We start from the raw sequence: 25279 nt of genomic DNA, 5'->3' as shown, positions 1-25279 counted from the left end.
TAATAACTGCTATATGTATGATATTAGTTATTAAAAAATAAAAAAGCTTTGCCACTCAGAGAACGAGCATTCCAATTCAAAATATTTAATAAATTACCTAAAATACATCTAATATATGGAAACCCTTTCCGTTTTTCAAAGCGTTACGCTCTTAATAGATGACCTTGTATCTACAATTGAAAATTGTTTCAGGGGCCTTCCTTAGTCTAATGGTAACGTCGGCAATAAAGCCACACTGCCGGCATCTGGTTTCCTTTTCCGGTCGGTCCAGGATCTTTTCGTAATGGATATTTCCTTGACTTCCCTGGGCATAGAGTATCATCGTACCTGCCAAACTATATACGAATGCCAAAACGGCAACTTTGGCAAATAAAGCTCTCAGTTAATAACTATGAAAGTGCTCACTCGAACACTAAGCTGAGAAGCAGGCTCTGTATCAGTGTGCACGTAATGCCAATAATAAGATGATAACTCTACTGCATCGTTAAGTATCAATTGAGAAACTAGCATTTCCAAAAAATGAAAAAGATGTTTAATGAATTGACTTGAAGAATAAAAATTTGCTAATAACAATCGAATCCTAATTGAACTTTAATGCACTTCCAGCTGTGCTTCCAGGATGACGAACTAAACATTGAGTAAATTCATCACAAGATACATCACAAAACGTTCATACGACACCATATGTTATAATCTTGCGGTTAGGATCAACTTCGTTCTAATTTCAGCCCAACAGAACACGGCACAGCACAAAGAAGCATCGCTTTCGCCTTTCAAACGGCGACGAAAACTTTTCCTCCGAACCTCTCTTTTCAGCGTGCAGAGAATTTTCGTTCTCGTAATCGAAAGCAAATTTGACTTTCTTTCTTAAAACACTCGGGTCAAAGTCATACTTCTGTTCCGCGTGTAGGCTGTCGAAAAATAACAAAAACATTTTGCTACGAATAAAAAAATTATCTTAACGTTATTCTGAGGAGGGAAAATTCAGAGACCCCGTCATTACGCTGCTGTTTAAACAGCTGCAACATCGTCGTCAACGGATAACGATATTTCTGTGCAAAGGCATGACATTTTCCATACGACGACATGCAGAATCGAAGAAAGTCGCCGACAATGGCAGCAGCAACAAAACATGTATCCTAATTAATCCCCCGTGGAAAGTGTCAAATCCTGACTTTCAATTAACTTTAAGCTGAGAGTGCTACTCCTTCGCTCGGTCATGAAAAAGAAAGCCGCCCCGGCTCTTATCAGCAGCCTTGTGAGTAGAGCATTTCCAGCTCGGAACGTAAATGGAAATGGCATTTTCAGACTGAATATTTTCAGTGTAAATAGAACTTTTCGCATTTATTAGAAGCTATCCAATATGTTATTTCCCATCAATATGCACGGAGCCACAAATCAACCATACTTTGATCTATTTTGACTGAAATCGGTTCTTCCCTGGGATAACTGGCATTTTGCTATCATTAGGTAGTTTCGGGGCCTCGCTTAGCCGTGTGGTTAGAGTCCGCGGCTACAAAGCAAAGCCATGCTGAAGGTGTCTGGGTTCGATTCCCGGTCGGTACAGGATCTTTTCTTTCGTAATAGAAATTTCCTTGACTTCCCTGGGCATAGAGTATAATCGTACCTGCCACACGATATACGAATGCGAAAATGGCAACTTTGGCTCTCAGGTAATAACTGTGGAAGTGCTCATAAGAACACTAAGCTGAGAAGCAGGCTCGGTCACAGTGAAGACATTAATGCCAAGAAGAAGAAGAAGAAGGTAGTTTTCGTTTGACAACAGCGAAAAAAACAACTCAGTGCAAAAACAACAATACCCAGCGTTAGTTTTCGAAGTCTCCGTAGTGAGTTAAAACAACTTGATGTTTTGTAAACTCGAAAGAAACCAAATTTGGCTTATTCCATTGAACTTCGACGCTGTGTCGGTGCGTCTCTCTCTCTGTTTTTGACAACATTGCTGTTGTGAGAGAGGCAAAACAACCCAATCGTGAGTAAACAGTAAATGTAGTTTACCCAAACTTGAGTTTAAAGAGCTTATTTTTTGGGTAGTCTAATTTCCCCGTGTCTTGCTTATTTTCTTAGACTACGTTTTAAAAATGGCCTAAATTATAAAGAGGATTTTCAAGACTTGAAAATTTATAACACAAAAACCGTGCATTTAATGAAAATGGTGTCTTCGAAGAAGTTTCAGTGAATTTCAAACAAAAGTTCCAATAGCCCTAAAAATATACTAAGAGAAAAAATCTAAGTGAATCTCTTCGATTTTTTAGATACCTCAGAAGGCGCATTCCTTCCAACGCCTACGTCGAGAACAGCCAGCGACACTGCCGATCGTACATAATTTCCACCAGAAGCAGTTTGCACAGTGGCTCGACAAACTTGACCATCGTGAGACTCGTGTGTGGCAATCACCCTTCCATTTGGCCAGCAGTTCCTGGACAACTTCGGCTCGACGATCATCCGATGTCACCAATCATAATTGGTGTATACCACTTGGATCTACGGGTGATAGTTGGCAGATAGTCCCGTACCCAACGCTTCCAGGACATATCTGCCATTAAATGCAATGGTGCATAGCAGTTGCTCAGTATTACTGGGTTGTCATCGAGAAACACCCAAGATCTTAAACCATTTGATGAACCTAACAGGAAGTGGTTGGGTGTCATCACGGGTGAATCGTCATAGTCGATTGGAATGTCGATTAGTGGACGAAAGTAAACTATATTTTCGACTTCCACTATCGCGTTATGGAGCTCTTCGTCGGTAGGTAATCTGCTGGGCTGTATTACTGCTAGATTCTGCTTGACGGATTGTATTAATAGCTCCCATGCCCCGCCTATATGTGACGAAAGTGGTGAAATTAAGGTCCACTGAGTCCAACTAGACGCGAACTCAGTTGCCAGCTAATCATGGTCGAGTTGTTGAATTGCTGCTTTTAGTTTTTTACTGGCAGCTTGAAAATTTGTGCCACGGTCGCTATATGTAACAGCAGGAATCCCTCTTCTATCCATTGTTACATGATGTTGTCGAGGTAATATGACAGGCTCGGCTGCATCACGGTGGATAAATGCGCACGCCTTAGTTCGCCCTTGAACGCGAGCTACTCCGTTTTCGTCGACAAAGGCGCTACGGAAGAGCGGATTTTGACAAATGATACGTTTCGAGGATCTGTTTGCGTTACATGCCGTAGCTAACAAAGCGATTTCATCTGCGTAGACATCTGACTGAGCTAATCGGAATAGATAATATCTTGCCTTTTCGAGTTCTTGTTTAGTTAGCGGACCGATCACGCGAGGTATCTTCTTGGTGGAACGCTTTAGGTTGTCGATGCACCGACAAATGTGAGCAGTTCGGCGCAGCAGTGAATTCCACTTGAAGAATTGTTGTGTATTTATCACGGGTTCCGTTACCGTTGTGTGTACTAGAAGATATGGGCAAAGTGCTTCATCCGTTGTTTTTTTTTTTCGAAGCAAGCCCAAGTGTACTTAATTTGCCAAAGAAAGTCTGGGCCTCGGATCCAACGACTGCCAGTTGATACGTCAGGCACTCGTGTTCATTTTGTTCCTTCGTCAGCAACGTTTAGTCGCGTTGGAATCCATCGACAGTCGTGGGATGGACAGAAACTTTAGTGGATTTACCCTGGTTTTTGCTCCCGCCAGCGCACATTTGATTGGTGATACAAATCGAAGATAAACAACCGCCACACCGGTCGCTTGCGTCGACCAACGTGTGCATCTCTGCATCTTTCGACATTAACACACGATAGCACCGCGGAACTACAATCGATTCCATCTTTGAAAACAAGGCCAACCATTTTAGCCATTTTTCGAACTCTGCGTCTTCGATGGTGTCATCCTAACCGACTGGCGTTTGCTAACTCTCTTGCAAGAGAGCTTTCAAAAACATTACACACTTACGACATTTACGACACAACTTGCACTCTTTAATTGTTGCCCATTTCGAATCATAGCTGAGTCCTTCAAATCTACGAGATTTGGCGAGAGTTGTACAGTCTCCCTTGCATACTACGCAAGTAAAGGGATAATTTGTTACGACAAGTATCGGCTTGCTAGACGGTTAATTTGTCATTTGAAGTTTAGGAACCCGTCTTTCTTCGTTCATCGATTGCGTTGTTCTTGACTCAACGTAACTATCACTGTACTGTCATCTTTCGCCATAGCGTCTAGATAAAGATCTGTTCTGAAAATCTTTCATCGCATTAGGCAGCATTATTTATTACGTAATGCTAAACTCTGAAATTTTAGACCCCCTCCCCCCCGTCCGTAACGCTTTTTGTGTGAAAAATTTCAAATTTTAGAATGAGTCGTAACACTTGAGTCTACTACCCTCCTCTTCCTAGAGCGTTACGTAATTTGTGGACGGCGCCTTACAGATAGCAAGTGTAATGCAAAGATAGGTTTTCATGAACATTGCTTCAATTTTGAAAATAAAAACTGGTTATGCAAATTTGTAAAACGATGATAGTTATTTTCCTCTAAATTTGCCTACATCGAAAACAAAACTTAAAAAGGTTACTTTTCAGTACTGCTATCCATTATGAAATATTTCCGAAAAATAGTACTTCTCAGTACTATGTTTGTTGGAGGGATATGTTGTTCATTCTTTCGATAAAAGGTAGTAAGATATGCAACGGAATTGCAAAAAAAAACTAATTTTCTTTTCATATAACGTAGTTGTACAGTGATTCGTTCTTTCAATAAAAACCCGTTTATTTTGAACATCATGTCTCTTGTATGAAAATCAATTATTGACAGCTTGTTGTAGAAAATCATTGAAATTTATTGAACTCCTTCTAAGAGATGCAAGTTGGTGTTAAGGTTAGATGTAAGAGTTACACTCCGAAGATTGAAAATTCAAGTCTGGGTCGGGCAATTTCAAATAAAAACATGAAACATTGAAATCAAGATCTATTTCTTTAAAGTTGTCATTAAATCACGTGGCTTTGGCTATTGAATATTGCGAAGATTTTCCATCCTCGTTGAAAAAGTAATGTGAAAAAGTTTTTTCCTGGTGATCATTTATGAATTACAATCGTTTAGCCATATTTGCTGATGCTGTATTCCGCATGGAAGACTGTTATAATTAGTAGGTCTATACTATTTCCGCTAGTAGGGCAATTCACGCCCTACCACGGAAATAGTATAGTCGTTCTGGCACTTAACCGAATGGCGCCTTCCGTTTTTTACCAGCGCTGCCGTTAAACATATTATCGGAGTGCGCATTGTACACTCAAACTATTAAAATTACATATAACAGCTACGACGATTTCTCACTTTTGTTTGAAAAGGATTTTTCACTAAGTCTTAGGCGATGCTGAAGTTTTGAGTGCTGCAATACTGAGTATAGTAACGATTCCATACTTTCAGTGGGAAGTGTATATGATGAACAATACAGCGCATTACTTCCGACATCGAGTTTAACGATAGTGCTAGTAAAAAAGCGGAAGGCTCTATACGCTTTAGTAATTCAGTGGGCCTCATTGCCTTGCAGTTAGTGTCATCAGGTAGTTAAGCTCGTCCCGCTTTAACCATTGATACTTTTCTTCAAGAATCTAGATTGCGTTTGGATAATATTAAAAAAAAACTTTTCATGTATTTGAAACCTGCTGAGAAACAGAAACTGTTGAGAAGCAAAAAAAAATTAAAAGTAGTTTAATTTTAGTTGAAATGATAACTAGGATAAGTGTTCCCTTAGTTGTGGGTGTTCCTATAGTTGCGGTAGTGCCGCTTTCACTGATTTTATTATATTAGCCACAGAACCGACACTGCCAATCGACGTATTGGCTTTTTGATACACGGAATAGTTGGAAAGAGCGTTCAAATTGCTTCAAAACTGATGAAATATCACTAAAATTGCTAAAACTTTTCTTACTTGTACCAATAGTTGCGGTAAAGTGTTCCTATAGTAGAGGATCCCATAAGAAAACAACGGATACCGCAACTATAGGAACACAAATTAAAAATATACCGCAACTAAAGGAACAGTGTACTAATAGTGGAGGTATTATTTTTCACTGACATACCGTGGATTACTGCGATGAAATCACTTTTCTCATTAAGTCAATGGTTGTTACTACCCGTTAAAACATTAACATGTACATTAATTGCGCTTCTTGGATTTAGGAGGTTAAATGAAGTTCAATCATGCTTAGTACCTCCACTATTGGTACATTTACCCTATGCTGAGAAAAAGAACATTTGCTAGGAACTACAATCTTAGATGATATCAAATACACTCCCGTGCAAAGGTTTGGATTCACCTCCTGAAAACATACATAAGTGTTTTGTACATATCTCTGTGATTACATATTTAATTGAAACTCTATATGGCGCTTTCAAAAAGCAATTAGCTAATCTTACTTCGTAGGTATTTTGACAAATACATTTTTTAAATTCTGTTTACTAAATTTTTACTCAAAGCCGTGATATTTTTTTTTTTGAAATTACACTTAAATAATATGGCTAATTTTTTTTAGCATTGGATCGACCAAATTTTTAAATTAGCACGTCATTAGAACCGTAATCTTATATTTGTTGAGAAGCACCTGCAAAAGTTTGGCGGAAAAATCTGAAAATTATTTATTATTAATAAAATAGTGATTCAAGTCATCGTGCAAAAGTTTGGGTTCACTTAAACTTACTTAAAATACAAAAATTTTCTAAAATCTCATACCAATCTTGTACCAACCATTATTTACATTATAATAAGCTAAAAATTATTAAAATCGGTTGAAACACGACAAAAATGATTTGCGTGCAGCAAAGGTGAATCCAAACTCAGTAATAATTCTATGATTTGAAAGAATGTTTCATAAATTTTGAATAGTTTTCAGATTTTTCCGCCAAATTTTTGTAAGTGCTCTTCAAAGAATATAACATTACGGTTCTAATGACGCATCAATTGTCAATTTTGGTCGATCCAATGCTGAGTAAATTAGCTATGTATTTACAGTGTGTTTTTTGAAAAATGTCACAATTTTAGGTAAATATTTAGTAAACAAAATTTTAAAAAATGTTTCTGGAAAAAACACCTACGAAGTAAGTTTAACTCATTATCTTTCAAATGCGCCATAGATGCTCTTCAATAGGACGTATAATCACAGAGATATGTACAAAACACTTTTGTATGTTTTTGAAGGGGTGAACCCAATTTTTGCACGGGAGTGTATATCAACAATTTGCTATTTCGACCCATGAAAAACGAGTTGAAACAGCAAATTATCAAAGTCTTCAAATATTAAAAGATCGAAACTACTTCAAAGTATCATTTTTGTCTATTGCACCATTTTTGAGTTATAAATATTTAAATCATAACAATCCCTTTATTTGATAGGCCTTTTTCAAAACGCAGTCTAGGAAATTTAGCCCAATTTTGATGGAAATGTCATATTGGATAGCCACGAATGCATGTGCCAAATTTCATTCAATTCGGACAAGTTAGCGTCTCTGCGCTTTGCGTTTTGAGCTGGAAATGCTCACTAGCCGCTGCCTTCGAGCTGCAGCGGCAAGACTGGCAAGCAGCGCCCCGGGGCTTGTCATATGCACATATCATAAAGGGACTAATTATGGAATTTTAATTCTTTTACCCAAGCGGAGAGATTGACGCTCACTTCTTGGGGGTGTGAGAACCTTTCTGATTACGGACTGTGGGATGTAATCGACCGGAGTAACAAGAGTAAGTGTTCACATTTCGGCTAATAACTTAAAGAGGCATAGGAGAAAATGCGAAAATTCTTAACTTATTGCATTGAATCGTAGCTTCGAAAATATTCAATATGTCCAATACTTTATATTATTTTTGAAAAACGAAAACGCCTGACTCTAAGTCATTTAGGGAAAATCAACTGATTATTGAACTTTTATAAAAAGTCATACTACTCACTGGTTTTTGAACGGGGCTCTCGTGGTCCATCAACGGTCACCTTGATGGCTTTGGTGTAGGTTGTCACTTGTGGTGGGGTGGTTGAGACTGTGATTGAAAGCGTGAAACTTTTCCCTGTGAACGAAAGAAAGATAAACATATGAGTGATTTGTGAGGATGCTAAATTGAAAATTTTTCGCCAATATTTGTCAGTAACAAACAAAATACACTCAACTCTTCATAACTCGATATTGAAGGGACCATAGAGTTAGAGAAGTATCGAGTTACAGAACACATAACCAGTGCAACTGCGATCCAAGAGACCATCGAGTTAGCCATGAAAACCACTTTCTCTATGGTTCTTTAACTCGATATAGGGATACAAAATATCGAGTAAGAGAGATTTGACTGTAATACGAAAATATTGTGTTCAACCCCTTTATAAAAAATATATAAAAACATTATATGTATTAAAAAAATATTTTTTTTTAGCATTCTGTCTGCGAATAAGTAAACTGTTTGTAATAACCTTAGGATAGAAAAGAAATGTTCTATAAACGAGTTTTTTTCATTCAGGTTTAAAATAAAAAAAATGGCAAAATTAATTCGCGGGTCGTACTTAAATTATCACCTTAAAAAGGAGCCAATCACCAACTCAAGTAGCTAAATTGAAATGATTGATATTTGTGACTTGTGACTCAGAGACCTCTGTCAGAAATTATTTTTCAGGTGTACATTTAAGGCAACATTTTATTTGCGAAATAAACACTTGAACTTTATCATCGAATTTCTCCCATTCTTTTTTTTTTTTTTGTTACATATAGTGGTTTCAAATATTGTACTCCACCTTTCGGCATAACTAGGCGCCCCCACCGCTAAAATTTGCATTCCAACATAAATAAAGAGGCTAGAAAGGTTTTTGTATACATAATTATTTAGGTGTTTGTATTTTAATTATCTTAGAGCAATCATCCACATCTCTGACGTAAAAAATATTTTCAAAACTTGTGATGGTAAACTGTCAGAAACATTTGATGGCAGCTTTGTAGAGGAGTTTTCCATAAAGCAGTATACTGCGTGGTTATGATGAGAAAAAATAATGGAAAGGTGAAGAAATAAAATGAATTGAGTTTCTTAATATGCAAACGAGATATCTAGCCCTGGACTAGTTCAATTCGAGTTGTCTCGTGGCGAAATAAAACTGAAGAACATTGTATTGTAAGCGCAACTCGGAAACCATTTTCAATGTAAAACGTATGAGATATCATCGGACAAGCTCGGAGACGTCTTTCGTTTGTGGTTTGTGCTTAATAATTTTCACTCTTTCTGTTCCAATTGCCTACGACACTTTCTTCGTTCTGTGCGCACAGCTTGCGTTTGAACGATAAATTACTGTGCAGAGCTCATCTCTCTGTCTTTCCGACGATTGAACCATTTTCTTCTTCGGAGCAGCATCTTTTCCTGAAGACTTTCAGGTGATAGAATATTACAGATGTTTGGTAAGAGCTACCCTGCAGTTTGTCAGCAAGTGGTGCAATCTTTGCATCGTTGCAGCATTTATCGTCTCGATGGAAGTTCAGTGCTATATTCAATTAATGGAGGTTATAAAGGCAATGGACACTTGCTGCGTTCAGAGGGGTCTATTCTATATTATTGAAAAAAGATTAGAATCCAATACATTTGCTGTAATATCAATAGAAAATAAAATAATGTATCCTTACTAGCTTTCAAGAGAGGTACTTAATTTGCAGTTTTACAGTTGCGGTTCCATTTTAAATGCAGAAGGCGTCGTATTGCCGCACAATCCAAAACCCCTGACTAGTTATATTGTTGTAGGCGGTTCCTCTAAAACCGCTAAACGTTGGTTACGTGTTGCTCTACGGCACAAGGGAATATATTTCATTGTTGTAAATAACGGCCATTAATTATTTTTGCTCATTCCTTCGAAAGCATATCTCTATACAGCATCGGCCTGGGACAAATGAAGAGTGATATAGGTTCTCTCACTTCGGGATTCGGCGGCTTGGACGTAAAGGATCCATCAGAAATTCACCTTCAGCGCACAGAAATGGATTGCCCAGATGGGTTTTGAGAACAAAGCGTGCGCGCATTGACTGAAAAGATCGGACAGAATGGAAAGTATAGCAAAGTGTGAGCGGATTATGACGTCGTAAAAATGATTTAAGCTGTGATTTAAAAATATTAAAGTAGCATTAACACTTCATTTTAATGCTTTGAAGAATCGCGTTGAGTAATTTACGGACGCTCTCCTTGGTAATCGATTACGCCGCCGGTATGCGCGACCATACCTTCGGAAGCTTGATTTTTTTGTTCAGACTCGATCAGATCACTACCGTAGAAAAAAAGGTCGTAAAATTTCATCATTAATTACTGCTCCTTGTTCCTTGAAACCGCTGCCGACGGCGTGCGCACACTCACTTTCAACTGACCGTATAGAAGGAAACCTCCCTAACATAACCTCAAACCCGAAATTTTATAATTTATAGGTGCAAATCAAAGTTTGCGGCGAACAAATGTTTGGCCCAGTTTAACTACCACACCGCAGAGCAACGGCAGGTCGTCACCACCGTAAAACCCACTGGCCTGGAAGTTGTCAGTTGTGTAGATATTCATGTGCTTGGTCATATACATTTGGGAAGAATCGTTGAAAATCAATTAGCTATGAAACCAAACCGAAGTGTTTGGTTTTCTCAGTGTGGTTGATCTTCCCCCGAAAGGCTGCCGCCCATCATGATGCGGAAGATGAATTTGCCGTCGGTGAGTCTACCATCCTTTGGGGCCGACGCATTCGTTCGTTTAGTAGGAACTTAAGACAAACTCCATTTTTAGTTTAATTTTTTGACCACGCACCACTGGAACCACGACCACAGAGATGGAAAGTGAAAAAGGGACATCAGGATTGGTTGCGGTGTAATTTTATGCACTCTGCATTACTAATTTTGTTGTTAATGATCTGACTAGAATGAGATTTGTTTGAGAAAAATATGATTGAGTTTTGTTGTGATTGATTTTTGATAGCCGTATTAATGAACGTACAGCATTTCATCAAATTCGATGTATAACTTATAAATACCACAGCGTACAGATTAGGGCAAAATTTTGAATCCAGGATGTTGAAAATGTTATTTGAAGTATCATTACTATTGATATTGAAATCAGTGATCCAACTTTCACCTATCATCGAAATGTTTGAATGTCTTATGAATAAGAAGGAATAATAAAGATCAGAGTTTCTTTCTTTTAAAGGCAATTGAAAACTATTGGACATATATTTTCGTTTTTATATTCAAAAGCTGCTTAGAAATTAAGCAGCTGTCCCCGCCTTATGTGGGGTATTTAGAGGTGTGGTCGAAGCGAATTGAACGATGTGTAGGTATTGGTACACTTCCCATCATAAATACGGAATCTGAAATAAGTATTGCAACTCTCAGCTGAATAATGAATCACCCCCAAAAAGTTTAGCATCACCTCAAAACAGGTTAATTCACATTGCTATATCTCGAGATCCTTACGACTTGCAAAGAAGCGATCTTCAGCAAAGTTGTTCAGGGGATCAAGGACATCCGGAAAGCGAACAGTTTAGTTCGCGATTTTGCCGCTAGGTGGCGCCAGTCAGCATGTAAAATTGAGCATTTCAAATGAGTTCTAGCTTGTGATCCATAAGAGATAGAAAGTTCGAGTCTTCGGCAAAGTTGTTCAGAAAGTCAAGGACATCCGGAAGACAGATAGTTTGGTTCGAGATTTTGCCGCTAGGTGGTGCTAATGAGCATATAAAACTGAGCATTTTGAACTAGTTCTAGCTTGCGATCCACAAGAGATAGAAAGTTCGAGTCTTCGGTAAGTAAAGAACAGAAATAAAGTAAAGGACATCCAAATATCAAATTTTTTGGTTCCTAATTTTGCCACTAGGTTGCACTTGTACGCATATTTAATAAAATATATGAAACAAATTCTATCATTCGAGCCAGATGAGATAGAAAGTTTGAGTCTTCGGCAAAGTTGTTTGGAAAGGCAAGGGCATCCAGGAAACAGTTTAATCTGGAGGGATGACTGTACCTAAACACTATGAATTTGATAAGATAGAATTTCCAGAATGCTGTTCAGAAATCCTTTGAAATTTGGAAGTTGAAGTGATTAAGGATGGAATCATATTAAATTAAAGTGATTCAGGTCTGATCAAATGTATATTCAAGTGTATCATATCTGATTCATATTCTAGTGATTCTGGTATGACTTACTCCATGTGCGAGTGATTCAGTCAGGACTCATATTCATCATATTCAAATTATTCAAGTCAGAGTCTCTTCATGGTTCAAGTTTGGTTGACTTCATATCCAAGTGATTGATGTCTTATTCTCTTTATATTTATGTCTTTTGGGTTTGATTCACTCTATATTCAGGAAATTCAGGTTTGACTTGAATATGGAGTAAACAAAAATCATGTCAAATTCACTCCATGTTCAAGTGACTCAGGATTGATTCATTTTATATTCAATAGATTCACTTTATTATTAAGTGATTCAGAATTGATTCATTTCATTTTCAAGTGGTTCAGTTTGCTCCATATCCTAGTGATTCTTATCTGATTCACTCATATTCGGCTGTTTTAGATTTGATTCATTGATGTTCAAATAATTTCAAGTGATTCACTTCATTTTCAAATGTTTCAAGTTTGATTCACTTTATTTACAAGTGATTCAGGTCTGATTGATTTCATATTCAAGAGATTTGGGATTTATTTCCAGTGATTTATGTTTGATTCGCTTCATATCCAAGTGATTCATGTCGGATTCGCTCCATATTCAAGTGATTCAGGTTTGATTCGCTTTATAAACTCTGAAGCACTTCATATTCACCTATTTCAAGTACGCATTATTTGATATTCAAGTAGTGCAGGTTTGATTTATCAAGAATTTTCCACTTTTACAGGTATGGCTTGATGTTCAAGCAGGTTAGGGATGATTCACTTCAATTTCAAGTGATTCATGCTTGAATCACTTTATGTACGTTTTTCAGATTTGATTAGTTCAATATCCAAGTGATTGATGTTTGATTTTTGAAGTAAATTTAAGGCATTCAGTTCTCATTCACTTTATATTCAAATGTTTCAGATTTGACTAGCTCCATATCCAAGAGACTCATGTCCGATTCACTTCATATTCAAGTGTTTCAGGTGAGAATCACTTCATGTGATTCATGTCTGATTCACTTCATAGTCAAGTGTTTAAGATAATATTCACTTCATATACAAGTAATTCAGAACCGATTACATTCTTGTTCAATTTATTCAGATATGATTCGCTTTATATCCAAATGATTCATGTCATGTGACACTTCATTTTTGAATGCATGCTCACTAGCGTCACCAAGCGGCAAAATCGCGAACTAAACTGTTCGCTTTCCGGATGTCCTTGAACTCCTGAGCAACTTTGCCGAAGACCCGAACTTTCTATCTCTTATGGATCACAAGCTAGAACTAGTTTGAAATGCTCAATTTTACATGCTCACTAGCGCCACCTAGCGGCAAAATCGCGAACTAAACTGTTTCCCTTCCGGATGTCCTTGAACCCCTGAGCAACTTTGCGAAGACCCGAACTTTCTATCTCTTATGGATCACAAGCTAGAACTCGTTTGAAATGCTCAATTTTGCATGCTCACTAGCACCACCTAGCGGCAAAATCGCGAACTAATCTGATCGCTTTCCGGATGTCCTTGAACCCCTGAGCAACTTTGCCGGAGACCCGAACTTTCTATCTCTTATGGATCACAAGCTAGAACTAGTTCAAAATGCCAAATTTTACATGCTCACTAGTGCCACCTAGCGAAAAAACGCGAACTAAACTGTTCGCTTTCCGGATGTCCTTGAACCCCTGAGCAACTTTGCCGAAGACGCGAACTTTCTATCTCTTATGGATTACAAGCTAGAACTAGTAATGCTCAATTTTACATGCTCACTTGCGCCACCTAGCGGCAAAATCGCGAACTTAACTGTTCCCTTTCGGTATGTCCTTGAACCCCTGAGTAACTTTGCCCAAGACCCGAACTTTCTATCTCTTATGGATCACAAGCTAGAACTAGTTCAAGATGCTCAATTTTGCATGCTCACTAGCGCCACCTAGCGGAAAAATCGCGAACTAAACTGTTCGCACGATCAGCTGATGGTGACGACAAGCCTGTCAAAAATTTGTTCGCAGCTTGCCGAACATGACGTCCTCTTCGGCAACTTCGTGAACTTCCGGCTCGCCGAAGTTGGCATTGCACACAACCACTTCAAAACTGAAGTTATCACAAATACTAATTAGTAAATCAGTTTTTTTTTTATTTTACAATCAAGTCTTTATGCCAAATGCTGTCGAATGCTTTTACTATGTCTAGAAGGGCAAGACCGGTAGAATATCCTTTTTTTAAAGACACCTAATCGTTAATGCTTCCAGTGGACTTTTGCCTTTTGAAGGAAGCACCCCACTAGACAACGGACTAGCCTGTAACGCCCAGAAGCACAGTCGAAATACTTTCCTGACGAAAAGTTTTCCGGAATTGAACCCACACTCCTTGACACGATGTGGCTGCATGTTTGGTAACACTAACCGCACAACCACGAAGCCCACAAACTTAAGGCAGCTTTCAGATTTGTTGGAACGAATCAAATTTGTTACACGTAAAATTTGGTACCGTCAAACGGGGTATCTTGCAACAGGGGGGAAACTTGCAACACTTCGACACGTAACTGAATTGACGTTTATTTTAGCATTGAGTTAAATTATCATAACTTATTCCGCCGTTTATTGACTTAAGATATACAACAGAAGATTTTGGCGAGGGTTTACATATAGTTTCTTTTTTGGTTGGTTTGCTAAAGGTGAAAAAAATATTACACATTGGATTGTATGAAATTAATGCTGAAAACGTTCCTCGCACCACACAAACGGTAGAATTATGTCATTCGAGGCATCTGCTATCACTTACAGTACTTAGTAGTGTACAAATTAACAATATAAAAGTTTTGGTAATTTCATGTTTAAACACTTTGAAAATTCAAAAACGTTTTTGACTACCCTAGTGGGGTAACTTGCAACAGCAATTTTGGTTTCAATTGTTTGATATTCCTTATCGTTTGTCTTAGAAAACACATGAATAGGCAAAATTAAACATATATTTGTTCAGTAACATTCAATTTTTTGTATCATATTCAATTCTATACACGTTTGGTACTTAATATTGGAAAAATTACATGAATCGCATTATTATTACATTAAAATTTATTTTATTCATGAAAATAATGAAAAAGTTTGAAAAGTTGTAGAAGAATTAACTTGCAGATCTGTCATTGGAAACTTTCTGCATTAAATATGACTAAAGTTATGTCAAAAAAAACCAACAGTGACCATTTTCAGGCATACATTTCAATATGTGATACGTCGCTTTGAGTTAAATATGTATAAAAAAATAAGTTATGTGAAGTAAAACCCAAAATACCATTGTATTTGTAGAAAAGTTGCATTAAAACGTTCTAATGGCTTTCCAATAACTATCAAGACTTATGATATGCTAGAATTTCCTCGTATGGACACCCTGTGCAATGCCAATGGAGTTTTCAATTGCATTGGATTAATACTCACAATACAATCAATACTAATTAGTTTTCTAAGAGTAGAGTGGCCTGTTTCTGATTTTTGTCATGCTTTTGCAGCAGAATTTTACTAAATGATCATAATAACATGATATAGGATATATTTTTAATAGTGTACTTTAGGTAACACTGTGTGTTGCATGTAACCCCACATCAGGGGTAGCATTGAAAATGCATATTTTTAGTCTCTCCTGATCCCAGAAAACAAAATATCGATAAAATTGATACCGCGTGGTATTCTTTACATGGCATTTAGATTACCAGATTGTTTTTGTTTCACCTGCATCCTCAAATTTTTCATCCATATAGCCTTGAAGTTGAAAATTGTTACAAGTTACCCCGTTTGACGGTAAGTGGTCGAATGTCCATGTCGGAATCAAAGCTGTTTATTGACAAAAATTAAATTTTCATTGATTTGGACCATTATTCTGTTCAAAATTACCTTTTCAAAAAAATACTGATGGAGAAAAGCAAACTGATTGGATGATAGCTAGAAGCTTCTGCAGGAACTTCTGCAGCCTAGTTATCATAGAACTTGAATACGGTATCAAATCTCTTAGCGAAAAGCATTTTCACAAACTGGGACCATTTTTGTAAGGAATGGTTCATTAATTACGTAAAGGGTTTATTTTCTTTGAAAAAACTATCAAAGTTACCCCGTTTTACGGTACCATAAACTGGCGTGTTGATGACGGTTATACTCATTATAGTATAATACCAGGCGGGCGGAAGGCAGCGCGGTGTAACTCGACCCAAGCCCGAGGATGGAAAACAGTGCGCTTCGACGGCGAAGTATTCACTAAAGCCCTGAGGCACGAACGGAATACTCTGGACCTAAACGGTGAAGAGCTAGTTGCTGTGATATCACGAGCGTGTGATGCTTTCATGACAAGAAAAGCTCTCCTAGAGAGAACAGGCCGCCGGTGTACTGGTGGTTCGAATCAATTGCAAATCTTTGAGCAATCTGCCTTCGGGCTAGACGAAGAATGCAACGCGCATGCACAGAAGCACAAAGAGAAGAACGCGGCGCAGCATTCAGAGAGGTGAATTTTGGCAAAAACCTTAAGTGGTTAGAAAGCACGTACAGGATAATGTGCTTGAGAAAAGCAAGTGCATACCGGACGGTATCTAAAAAGGCCATGTGCATCATAGCCGGGATGGCCCCCCTCGGGTTCACCAACAAGGAAGATGTTCAATGGTTCAACCAAAGAGGTACCAGAAGAGTCCACGACACGTGTAAAGAGGCAACGCTCGGAAATTGACAGCAGGAATAGTATAACTCGACTAAGGGTAGATGGACTCATCGGCTAATACCAAATGTGTCAGATTAGTATGAAAGAAACCGTGGGGAAGTGAGCTTCCACCTGACGCAGTTTCTGTCAGGACATGGTTGCCATAGACAGTACCTGCATAGGTTCGGGCACTCGGGATCTCCTGCGTGCCCCAATTGTGCTGGTGTGGAGGAAACAGCGGAGCATGTAGTGTTGGATTGCTCCCTTTTCATTGTTGTGAGAGGTTGCATGCTCGCTACATGCGGAGGGGATGTGTCCCCCGACAATATAATAGAGAGAATGTGTGCGGCTGCCCAGTGCTGGAATGCAGTAACTACGGCTGTCACTCACATTATGTTAGAATTGCAACGCCTATGGCGCGCCGACCAAGAGTTGGCTGCAGAGGACTAGCCCTGCCGAGGTTGGTCCCTTGTAACATTGTTGAAGTCGGCTAGGAGAAGAAGTTTGCCTAGGCTACTTCTGCTACACGTGTTGTGCTATATGCACTGGTCCCTCCCCAAAGAAATACCGAAAGGTGGTTCCGGGGAGATAAGGGTCTGAGTCCAAGGGTCATGTCGATGCACTGTACACCACTTGAGCAATCAAAAAAGAATTTCTCAAGTACAGTGCATGGGCTGGTTTTGACGGGTCGTAGTTGGTGCGTAGCCCTTTCCGAACAATGCCAGATTGGGTTCTCTTTTTCATAATGATTACTTGGACTGGGGAAAATCCAAGTAAATCATTTATTCCATTTTTGATCTCTTCATGTGACTTATAGTCACTTGAGAGACCTTTCAACTTTGAACAAACGTTCAGTTTTGTAAGTAAAAAAATTGTGCTTCTTCTCTTCAAGATGTTTGAGAAGAAGTTCGCGATCTTTAAGAATTTCCGGCAAATTGCAACAGTCCTCTTTCTTTGCTATTTGGAAGGAAACCTTGAATCCTCTACTGGAGTTTAAGATCTCCTGCCTTCAAATCCTTCAAATTCGGAACAATTGACCAAAATTGGCTGCAATCTCTGTTTTCCCACTTGAATCAAAGAGCCTGGGCTAGAGGGTGCTTCGATTTGGTGTTCGGAAAATTTGTCTAAAGTATCAAATAGGTTGCTCATTTCGATGCAATTATCGACATTAACCATTTCATCCTTGGAAGAAAGCGCGCATTCCGGAGAAAATGGAAGAAAGACCATTTTTGCCACGTTAAGTGACAGTTTTAAATCCCACTTTTTTTGGAAGGAAGTTGTGAATACAGAGATTCATCCTTCCTTTTTTTCGTGGTTGCAGCCATGCTCAGTGAATAAACGAAAGAAACTGTGATCTTCTGAGAGGTTTTTTTCCTAGCCGATGTCCAAGAAGGATTACCATCGCTAGCTTTCACTGATCCAAACAAGGATCGAAAAGGAAGCAATAGTAGAAGAAATAGTAGTTAAAAGTACTGTTTTAAACCTTAAGAAAGTTTTAAAAACTTCCGATTGAGTTCCACAACTATTAGCTTTTGCAGAACATTAATTAAGCCGTCAAAGCATATCTTACTGATCTATTATAACCTAGCGTTAATTTTTGTGCTGGCACGAATATATTGCAAGAGTAGAGATTGTTCTTCGCTTTGTCTCGCACAAAACAAATCATTTCCTACACCTTGCTTTGAGTTTACACGCATCTAATGGGAGATGCAATTTTAGAGGAGCACGCAATTTTTTTTTTTGCATAACTCTAATTTTTAGACATTTTCTGATAGTAACTATTACAGTTCTCAGAAGAAGGATATCTACTGAGAATAGTTGACTGACATCTGCAATACATTCTTGAATCTTAGAAGTTATTGAGCATTTATCAGCCATTACTACACAGAGATGCATTATCATTGAAGAACCTCTTCAAATTTCGAGCATCAAATGCAATACTGCATCCTTCTCTACAGTATACACCGAAACAGCAGTCAACCCTTTAAATCTCCCCGAAAACGTGGTGGGGTGCAATCATATCTCCGTTGATTACCTTGTTCATCCGAATGTCACCGGCAGAAATCACATCCCGCGGCTCGTGCCAAACCGCGCTTACGAACTCTGCTGTTCGATGGGCATTCATATATATCCCCGTGAATCGTCGTGAATGCGGATTGAAATTCTGCCGGCGGCGGTTATCATCTTTCGTTCGTCTACCGGACAATGAATACTCTATGGAACTTGTCGCCGTCGCTGTTGTAAAAGGACAACTGTCCCGGCTTTCAACAACGGCAAGGATGAGAGAGCTGATGGCGTTTGAAAGTGACACAGATTCATGGGACCAAAAAAAACATAATCGGAGGAACGATGTCCGTTAATTAACTTCTGGTATATGGAGTGCGCAAAGCCGCTTGGTTGCATCAGTTCACGGTAAATTTAAAGCCATTTAATAACGACCCGCAGTTGACCAGGGTAGGGCGGAAGTTTAAAGAGGGTAACTTCAACAAGATTATGGTTTCAGTATAAACGACTAGCAGTATAAATACAATGTTGGTTGACTTTGCATTCTAGTGAGTTTGCAGTAGAGAGAGGCCACCCACAGCTTTACTGTTTGTAGAAAGGGTGACCCAAGGGTGGTGAGTTACTGGTGGGTGAACGCCATGCAGGCTGCAAATAGGTATTGAAGTGATACGTTGAGTTGAACCAGACTGACACGAACCCTTCTCCCATTATCCCACCTCCATTAGGGGTGAAAAACGTGTCCAGTAATGAAGTGAACTGAGTATTGATGTAATCACTTTATTAACAAACTCAAATATGATACGATTAGACTTCCATTCTGTACATTATAGCGAATGTTATCCAATAAACGAGGTTTTAAGCAAATTTGCCAACCGATTGAAATGTTGAAATGGAAGGTCAGCACCAGTTAGTGAATGAATCACACGGCGGGAATCGTCCATCAAATGGGTGAGCAGAACACGCGCGGGAAATTTTATGTCACAATTACGAGAAATGATAATGAGTAATCTGGATATGACATTTTTACTGGACGATCGGTTGCATCAGACAAACGGTTGTGAAATTGTATTATAATTTGACATGTTGTTATCATGAACGGTCAATGCCTGTCCGTACACAAATTTTTCTGCAAACGAAAGTTTTGAGACTATCTAAAGCAAAGGCATTTTTTCGGAATACACGCTTCCTTCCAAGAGTAAAATTGCGTCGAAACCAGTCATCAATTCGAAGCTTTTTTGGCAGTAAGTCGGAGTAGCAAGTGAGGAAGCAATGGGTGCCGGTAATAATGGTCAGTATTTCTGAATTTGCTGGATCTAGACAGGAGATCACCAACCCTTTAGGGAAATCAAAATCTCAACCCAAATCGCAAAGAAAGGATGCTGCCGCGTTTTGACGAAAATCTTTAAAGATTACGGGCTGCTTCTCAAACTGAATATAATGGGCGAACACGAAGTTATTACGACCCATTCAACAGGGCATAATGTTTCTACCATTGGGTAACAATAGGGGGGCAATGTGGTGTAGTTGGCCACACGTTCGCTTTATAAGTGGATGGTCATGGGTTTGATTCCCAGCCCTCTCAAAAAAGTAAAAGGTTGTTTCCGAGATACGACTGCCAAGATGACGTTGGATAACGTTAGCCTCTTGAGGCTTGAGAGGCTTGAGACCGTCACGATCTTATGAAGCATTTCTACTGCAAAAAATCCAGTTAATTTTCACACTATTTGTTGCATGTCAATTCTGATTTATTATAAACATTGTGTGTTATTATTTTGTGTTAATATAAAATAATAACTTTACATGTATTCAGAAGCTTAGGCGATTGAAGAATTGTTTTTTAAGTGTAAAATTAATCATTGTTAATTTGGAGCAATATCGCTATCGGCAAGGAACGGTCGCTCTGCTTGAGATCCGTCGCTTTGAAAATTCTACGGAGCTGCTGATCCACAAGTTGTTTTTCCAGCGCCTGGTCCGTGAAATCGCCCAAGACTTCAAGAACGATCTGCGATTACAGAGCTTGGCCGTCATGGCCATGCTTGTGGCTACTACTGTGCCGGAATCAGTTGATCTGTAGCTTCTTTACCGATACAGATCTATTTTCAACTTATCTACATTTACATCTACTTTCACTCTCTCCTACTCTTTTACTCTCACACCGAGAAGGTAGGAGAGAGCTCTGTTGTTAGTGTGGCTAGCTGCCTGCGAAGAGGGTCAGTTTGTCTCAGTCACCATCTGATACTGACGGAGGATGGATGTGCGACCCAAAGCACGGTCCTCCGTGAGGCGTCTTCTGGTGGCTGGACGGGTTGTTTTTTGGAGGGGCTGGGAATCGAACCCATGACCTTCCGCTTATGAAGCGAAAGCGTAACCTAAGGCTACAGACCCCCCTATATTTTACCTATTGTTATTAATTAATTAATTAGGTAAATATAAGTTTTACCTAGATTCCCGTCGGGCGGCGGTAGCATTTTTGCAGTCTTCTCTGTGCGCATATTTGGATTCGATCGACAATTTCTTACCAAATCAAACCATCAAAAAAGTAGTTGCTCATAAGTTTAAGCTTTCAATTCGACAAGTTTATACTGATCGCTTTGGCATGCATGTGGTTAGCGACGACACAGCAACGAGTTATTAACAGTCAAAATCTAACCACTTTTCGTGACGCGAGCAATTTTTCGTTTTTCGAATTTGTACCCCAGAATGTTGCCGTAAGACGTTATACAACGTAAAAAAAAGACTTCGTCATTCCGCTCAAGAACAACACGAGCCCATCCGTCCAACATCACGGCTGTCTGAAAGCGGACTGACATTTGACCCTTCTCTGAGCGAATGCTCAACCAGGTCCGTCCCACTCGGGCTCAGATTGAGTACCACTTCTAGTACTGCATTTAGTCCCGAACGATTCAACGAAAATATAGGTGAACCAAATCGAGTCGAGAGAACAAATTCTTTCCAAGCACCTGGAATTTCCTGACCTGTCGCACCGTCAGTTGGGAAAAATGTTGAACATTCACCATTCAATCGTCTCCAGAGTGTTGAAGCGGTTCAAGGAGCGGTTGACGTTAGACTACGGCAAAGGAGCTGGAAGAAACCCAGGACCGGAGACGAAAAGACGGAGGGTAAGGTGAAGCGGATGATTAAAGCAAATCCCAACGTCTCAAGCCGTGATTTGACTAAAAAAGATCGGCAGAAGAGAGCTGGACTACATACATACAAGGTACAGAACTTCCCAAACCGCGATGAGCGGCAACAGTCGACGGCTAAAACTCGGGCACGGAAGCTCTACGAAAAAATGCTGACAAAATATGGCTGCTGTGTGATGGACGACGAAACGTATATAAAAGCCGATTTTAAGCAAATTTCGGGGTTGGAGTTTTTCACCGGCTAGAGCAAGTTCGATGTGAACGACAAATTTAAGAAGAAGAAAATGTCGAAGTTCACCTCCAAATATCTCATTTGGCATGCCATCTGCTCTTGCGGACTAAGGAGTGAGCCTTTCGTGACAAGTAAATGGCGAGATCTACAAATTCGAGTGCCTCGAGAAGCGCCTTTTGCCGTTCTTGCAGCAGCACGACGAAGCTCCGTTATTTTGGCCAGATTTGGCATCATGCCACTATTCTAAAAGTATCCTGGTAGAGTGGTATAAGGCCAATTCTGTCCATTTTGTTCCAAAGGACATGAATCCGCCAAACTGTCCGGATCTGCGCCCGGTGGAGCAGTACTGGGCAATAATGAAGCGGGAACTTCGGAAGTGCAAGAAGACAGTCAAAGATGAGAAGGACATGTTAAGAAATTTAAAAAAAAAAGAAAAATTGGTACCGGATGACACTGTAAAGTTTTTGATGGAGGGCATCAAGCGAAAATGACGATTAACTTTTCTTTTGATTTTTGAAGTAAATATATGTATAAACCTACCCTAAAACTTTGGTTTGATTGAAAACATTTTAAGAAAATTGACATGACATTTTCGGTGTCGCAATAATTTCGTGTTCGCCCTTTATGATTAACGAAAAGTCAATAATTAATTTAATTTAGTTTTACCAAATTAGGACGATAGTGTTACTCAACACAAAACACCTAGTTAAAAAGAATTAATGTAATGTTTGAAATAATACTAATAAGAGAATTATCAGCAAAAAAAACAGCAGGGTCCCTGGCAAAGGTACAATTTTTACATCCTCAACAAGAAATTTTTCAGAAAGTAGTTTATATTTTTTGGTTTATATATTTAACAAATGTTTTCAGTTGGCATATATTTCAAACAACAGCAAAACTGTTAAGGTTGTACCACTTTTGAAACCGTGCAAAAAAAATTGTTGAAGCATCCAGCTATCAGTAAAATTTTTTCAAACCTTTTTTTTCAACAGTATGATGGCTGCTCTTTATTTGAAATTCTATAGCAAAAATTTTCAATTGCAAAGAAAGTCCTCTAATAACTGTGCAAGAGCTTATAAGAACACTTAGCGAGCAGATGACTCTGTATCAGTTGGAACTTAATACCAGAATGACTTTTTTCATATTTGCGCAATCAAGTTCACATTGCTTGCCATCACAAAGAACAGTACCAAAAACGACGATTTGACTACTAATTTGAAACAGCACTTGTAATCCATTGGGCAGTAAGTATTTGAAATTTACGGATATTTTCCGGCAATAATATATATGTAGGGATTTTTCAGATCACAGTCAGCATTCCTGAGTTCCAAACCGATTTAGTTCTTATAATTATGCGAATGCCCTCAACTCTTGGAAATGCGCTGAGAGAAGGTTGAGGAATCATCTTTTTCGGGAGACTACCAGATCGGGAGATTTGTTTCAATAAATAGCTCCGACACGTGCCATTAATAATCCCACGCTGCCAACAAAAGCGAGTGTACCTCTTTTGTACAGGCCGACCGAAGCGAGGGCATGCGGCAGCCTTCAAGCTGGCTCAAGAAATGGGTCTGATGTTATGAGGTACGTCCATGAAAAATGCTCCTCTACTCGATAGAGCGACATCCATTCTACCTTATATTGTAGATGGCAATGATATGGCACCTTGTTTCAAAAAGTTCTTGGTCGTCTATCGATTCTATGTTGCAACATCTTATCGCTTAAATGATTTTCGTTCCACAAACATCGTGTTGGTCCAATTATTTTCACTTTTTTCAAATTTGTCCACAATTTCCTTAATGCCAATAGGCCCTTTTCGTAGCCAAGATGTTAATTTCACCTATTGAAATGTCAGATGCGTCTCATTCCAGCTCACCGGATGATGATATCCAGTCAAAAGAGCATCTCGCAAAGTTATTCCACATTAAAAAGGGTGAACAGCTAATAAGCTGTAAGCTTTACCATGTCTTTCAAGTTCACTCCAAGACAGATGGATAGGGTCACGGTTTATTAAAATATCATAAATTGCAAGAGGCCGTACACAGGGAAGAAAAATGGCACCAAATGTGATTTGTACGGAGCAACCCATCAAAGGATAATCGTTCTTGCCGCAGGGCGAGGGTACTTTTGAGTAAACACCAAGAAGTTGATGATGATGATGACCGCTGCGAGTCACGTGGATCGTGGTAAGTGAGAGATCAGAACTGGTGCTGTTTTCTATTGTAACGAGTCGGCATTCGAAAGCTAGAATATTTTTCTTAGGAAGAGCAGTCAGCGCATAGCATATTATCACAGCTTGCACAAAGACGCGTCCACCTGGACCTTCCTCGTCTTGGCATTAACGTTCTCACTGGGACAGAGCCTGCTTCTCAGCTTAGTGCTCTTATGAGCACTTTCACAGCTATTAACTCCCAAACCCCAACGTCTGACTTTTCACAAAAAATAAACTTTAAAAAATCATAGCTTAGCCAGTTATGGACCGATTTTGGATCTTTTTGTCTCAAACGAACCGTATACTCTTCAAAATCTTTTATGTTTCAGAAGAAATGGGATTGGCCACTTGGTTCCGGAGTTATTCCGGATTCAAATGGGGAAGTGATGGTTCACGCAGTTTTTTCAAGATTAGCGGTAAGAAAATTAATTATTGTGTACTTTCTATAAATAAAAAGATGCCAGAAGGTCGAATGACATTGGTTCTCATTGATTCCGGCCATTTCGGATACCCGGTCACTTGGCATCGGTTCCTGAATGTACCCAAAGATGACATTTTCTGAAACTTAAAGTATAGTACCGTGCGACGGCTCAAAATTCGTGTTTTTTTATCCTGAACATCATAGCTATAATGCCGATGCCCAATATGAGGTTCTGCCAATAATTCTCGCATAATTTATGATCTCACTTCAAAAGCCACGATATAAGTGAAAAAATTACATAAGTGTCCCACAAGCCCTGTCTGATCCGATTGTTGGGTAACCGGAAGTGACCAGAACCTCATACTGGTCCACAGCATTAAAGCTATGATGTTAAAGATAAAAAATCATGAATTTTGAGCCGTCGCAACACATAAATGAATAGGATAACAAAAGTGTCCCTCTGAGGCCCTGCCGGGCTCGATTTCGGGGTATTCAGATGTGAC

At 39.1% G+C, this 25279-nt stretch overlaps 1 protein-coding gene across 3 annotated transcripts in view; it reads right to left on the bottom strand.

Annotated features, from left to right (window-relative positions):
• Positions 1-25279, bottom strand: part of LOC5568687 (protein lozenge) — a 135097-nt gene that overhangs the window by 73672 nt on the left and 36146 nt on the right. For all 3 annotated transcript variants that reach the window (XM_021847344.1, XM_021847331.1, XM_001658044.2), the window contains one exon: positions 7906-8019. In XM_021847344.1, coding sequence (XP_021703036.1) covers positions 7906-8019 — 114 coding nt within the window. The remainder of the gene's footprint in view (positions 1-7905; positions 8020-25279) is intronic.

Source organism: Aedes aegypti, chromosome 1 (assembly GCF_002204515.2).
Source record: "Aedes aegypti strain LVP_AGWG chromosome 1, AaegL5.0 Primary Assembly, whole genome shotgun sequence".
Lineage (NCBI taxonomy): Eukaryota > Metazoa > Arthropoda > Insecta > Diptera > Culicidae > Aedes > Aedes aegypti.
The sequence above is the reverse complement of the archived record's forward strand: the minus strand, read 5'-3'. Positions and strand labels throughout refer to the sequence as shown.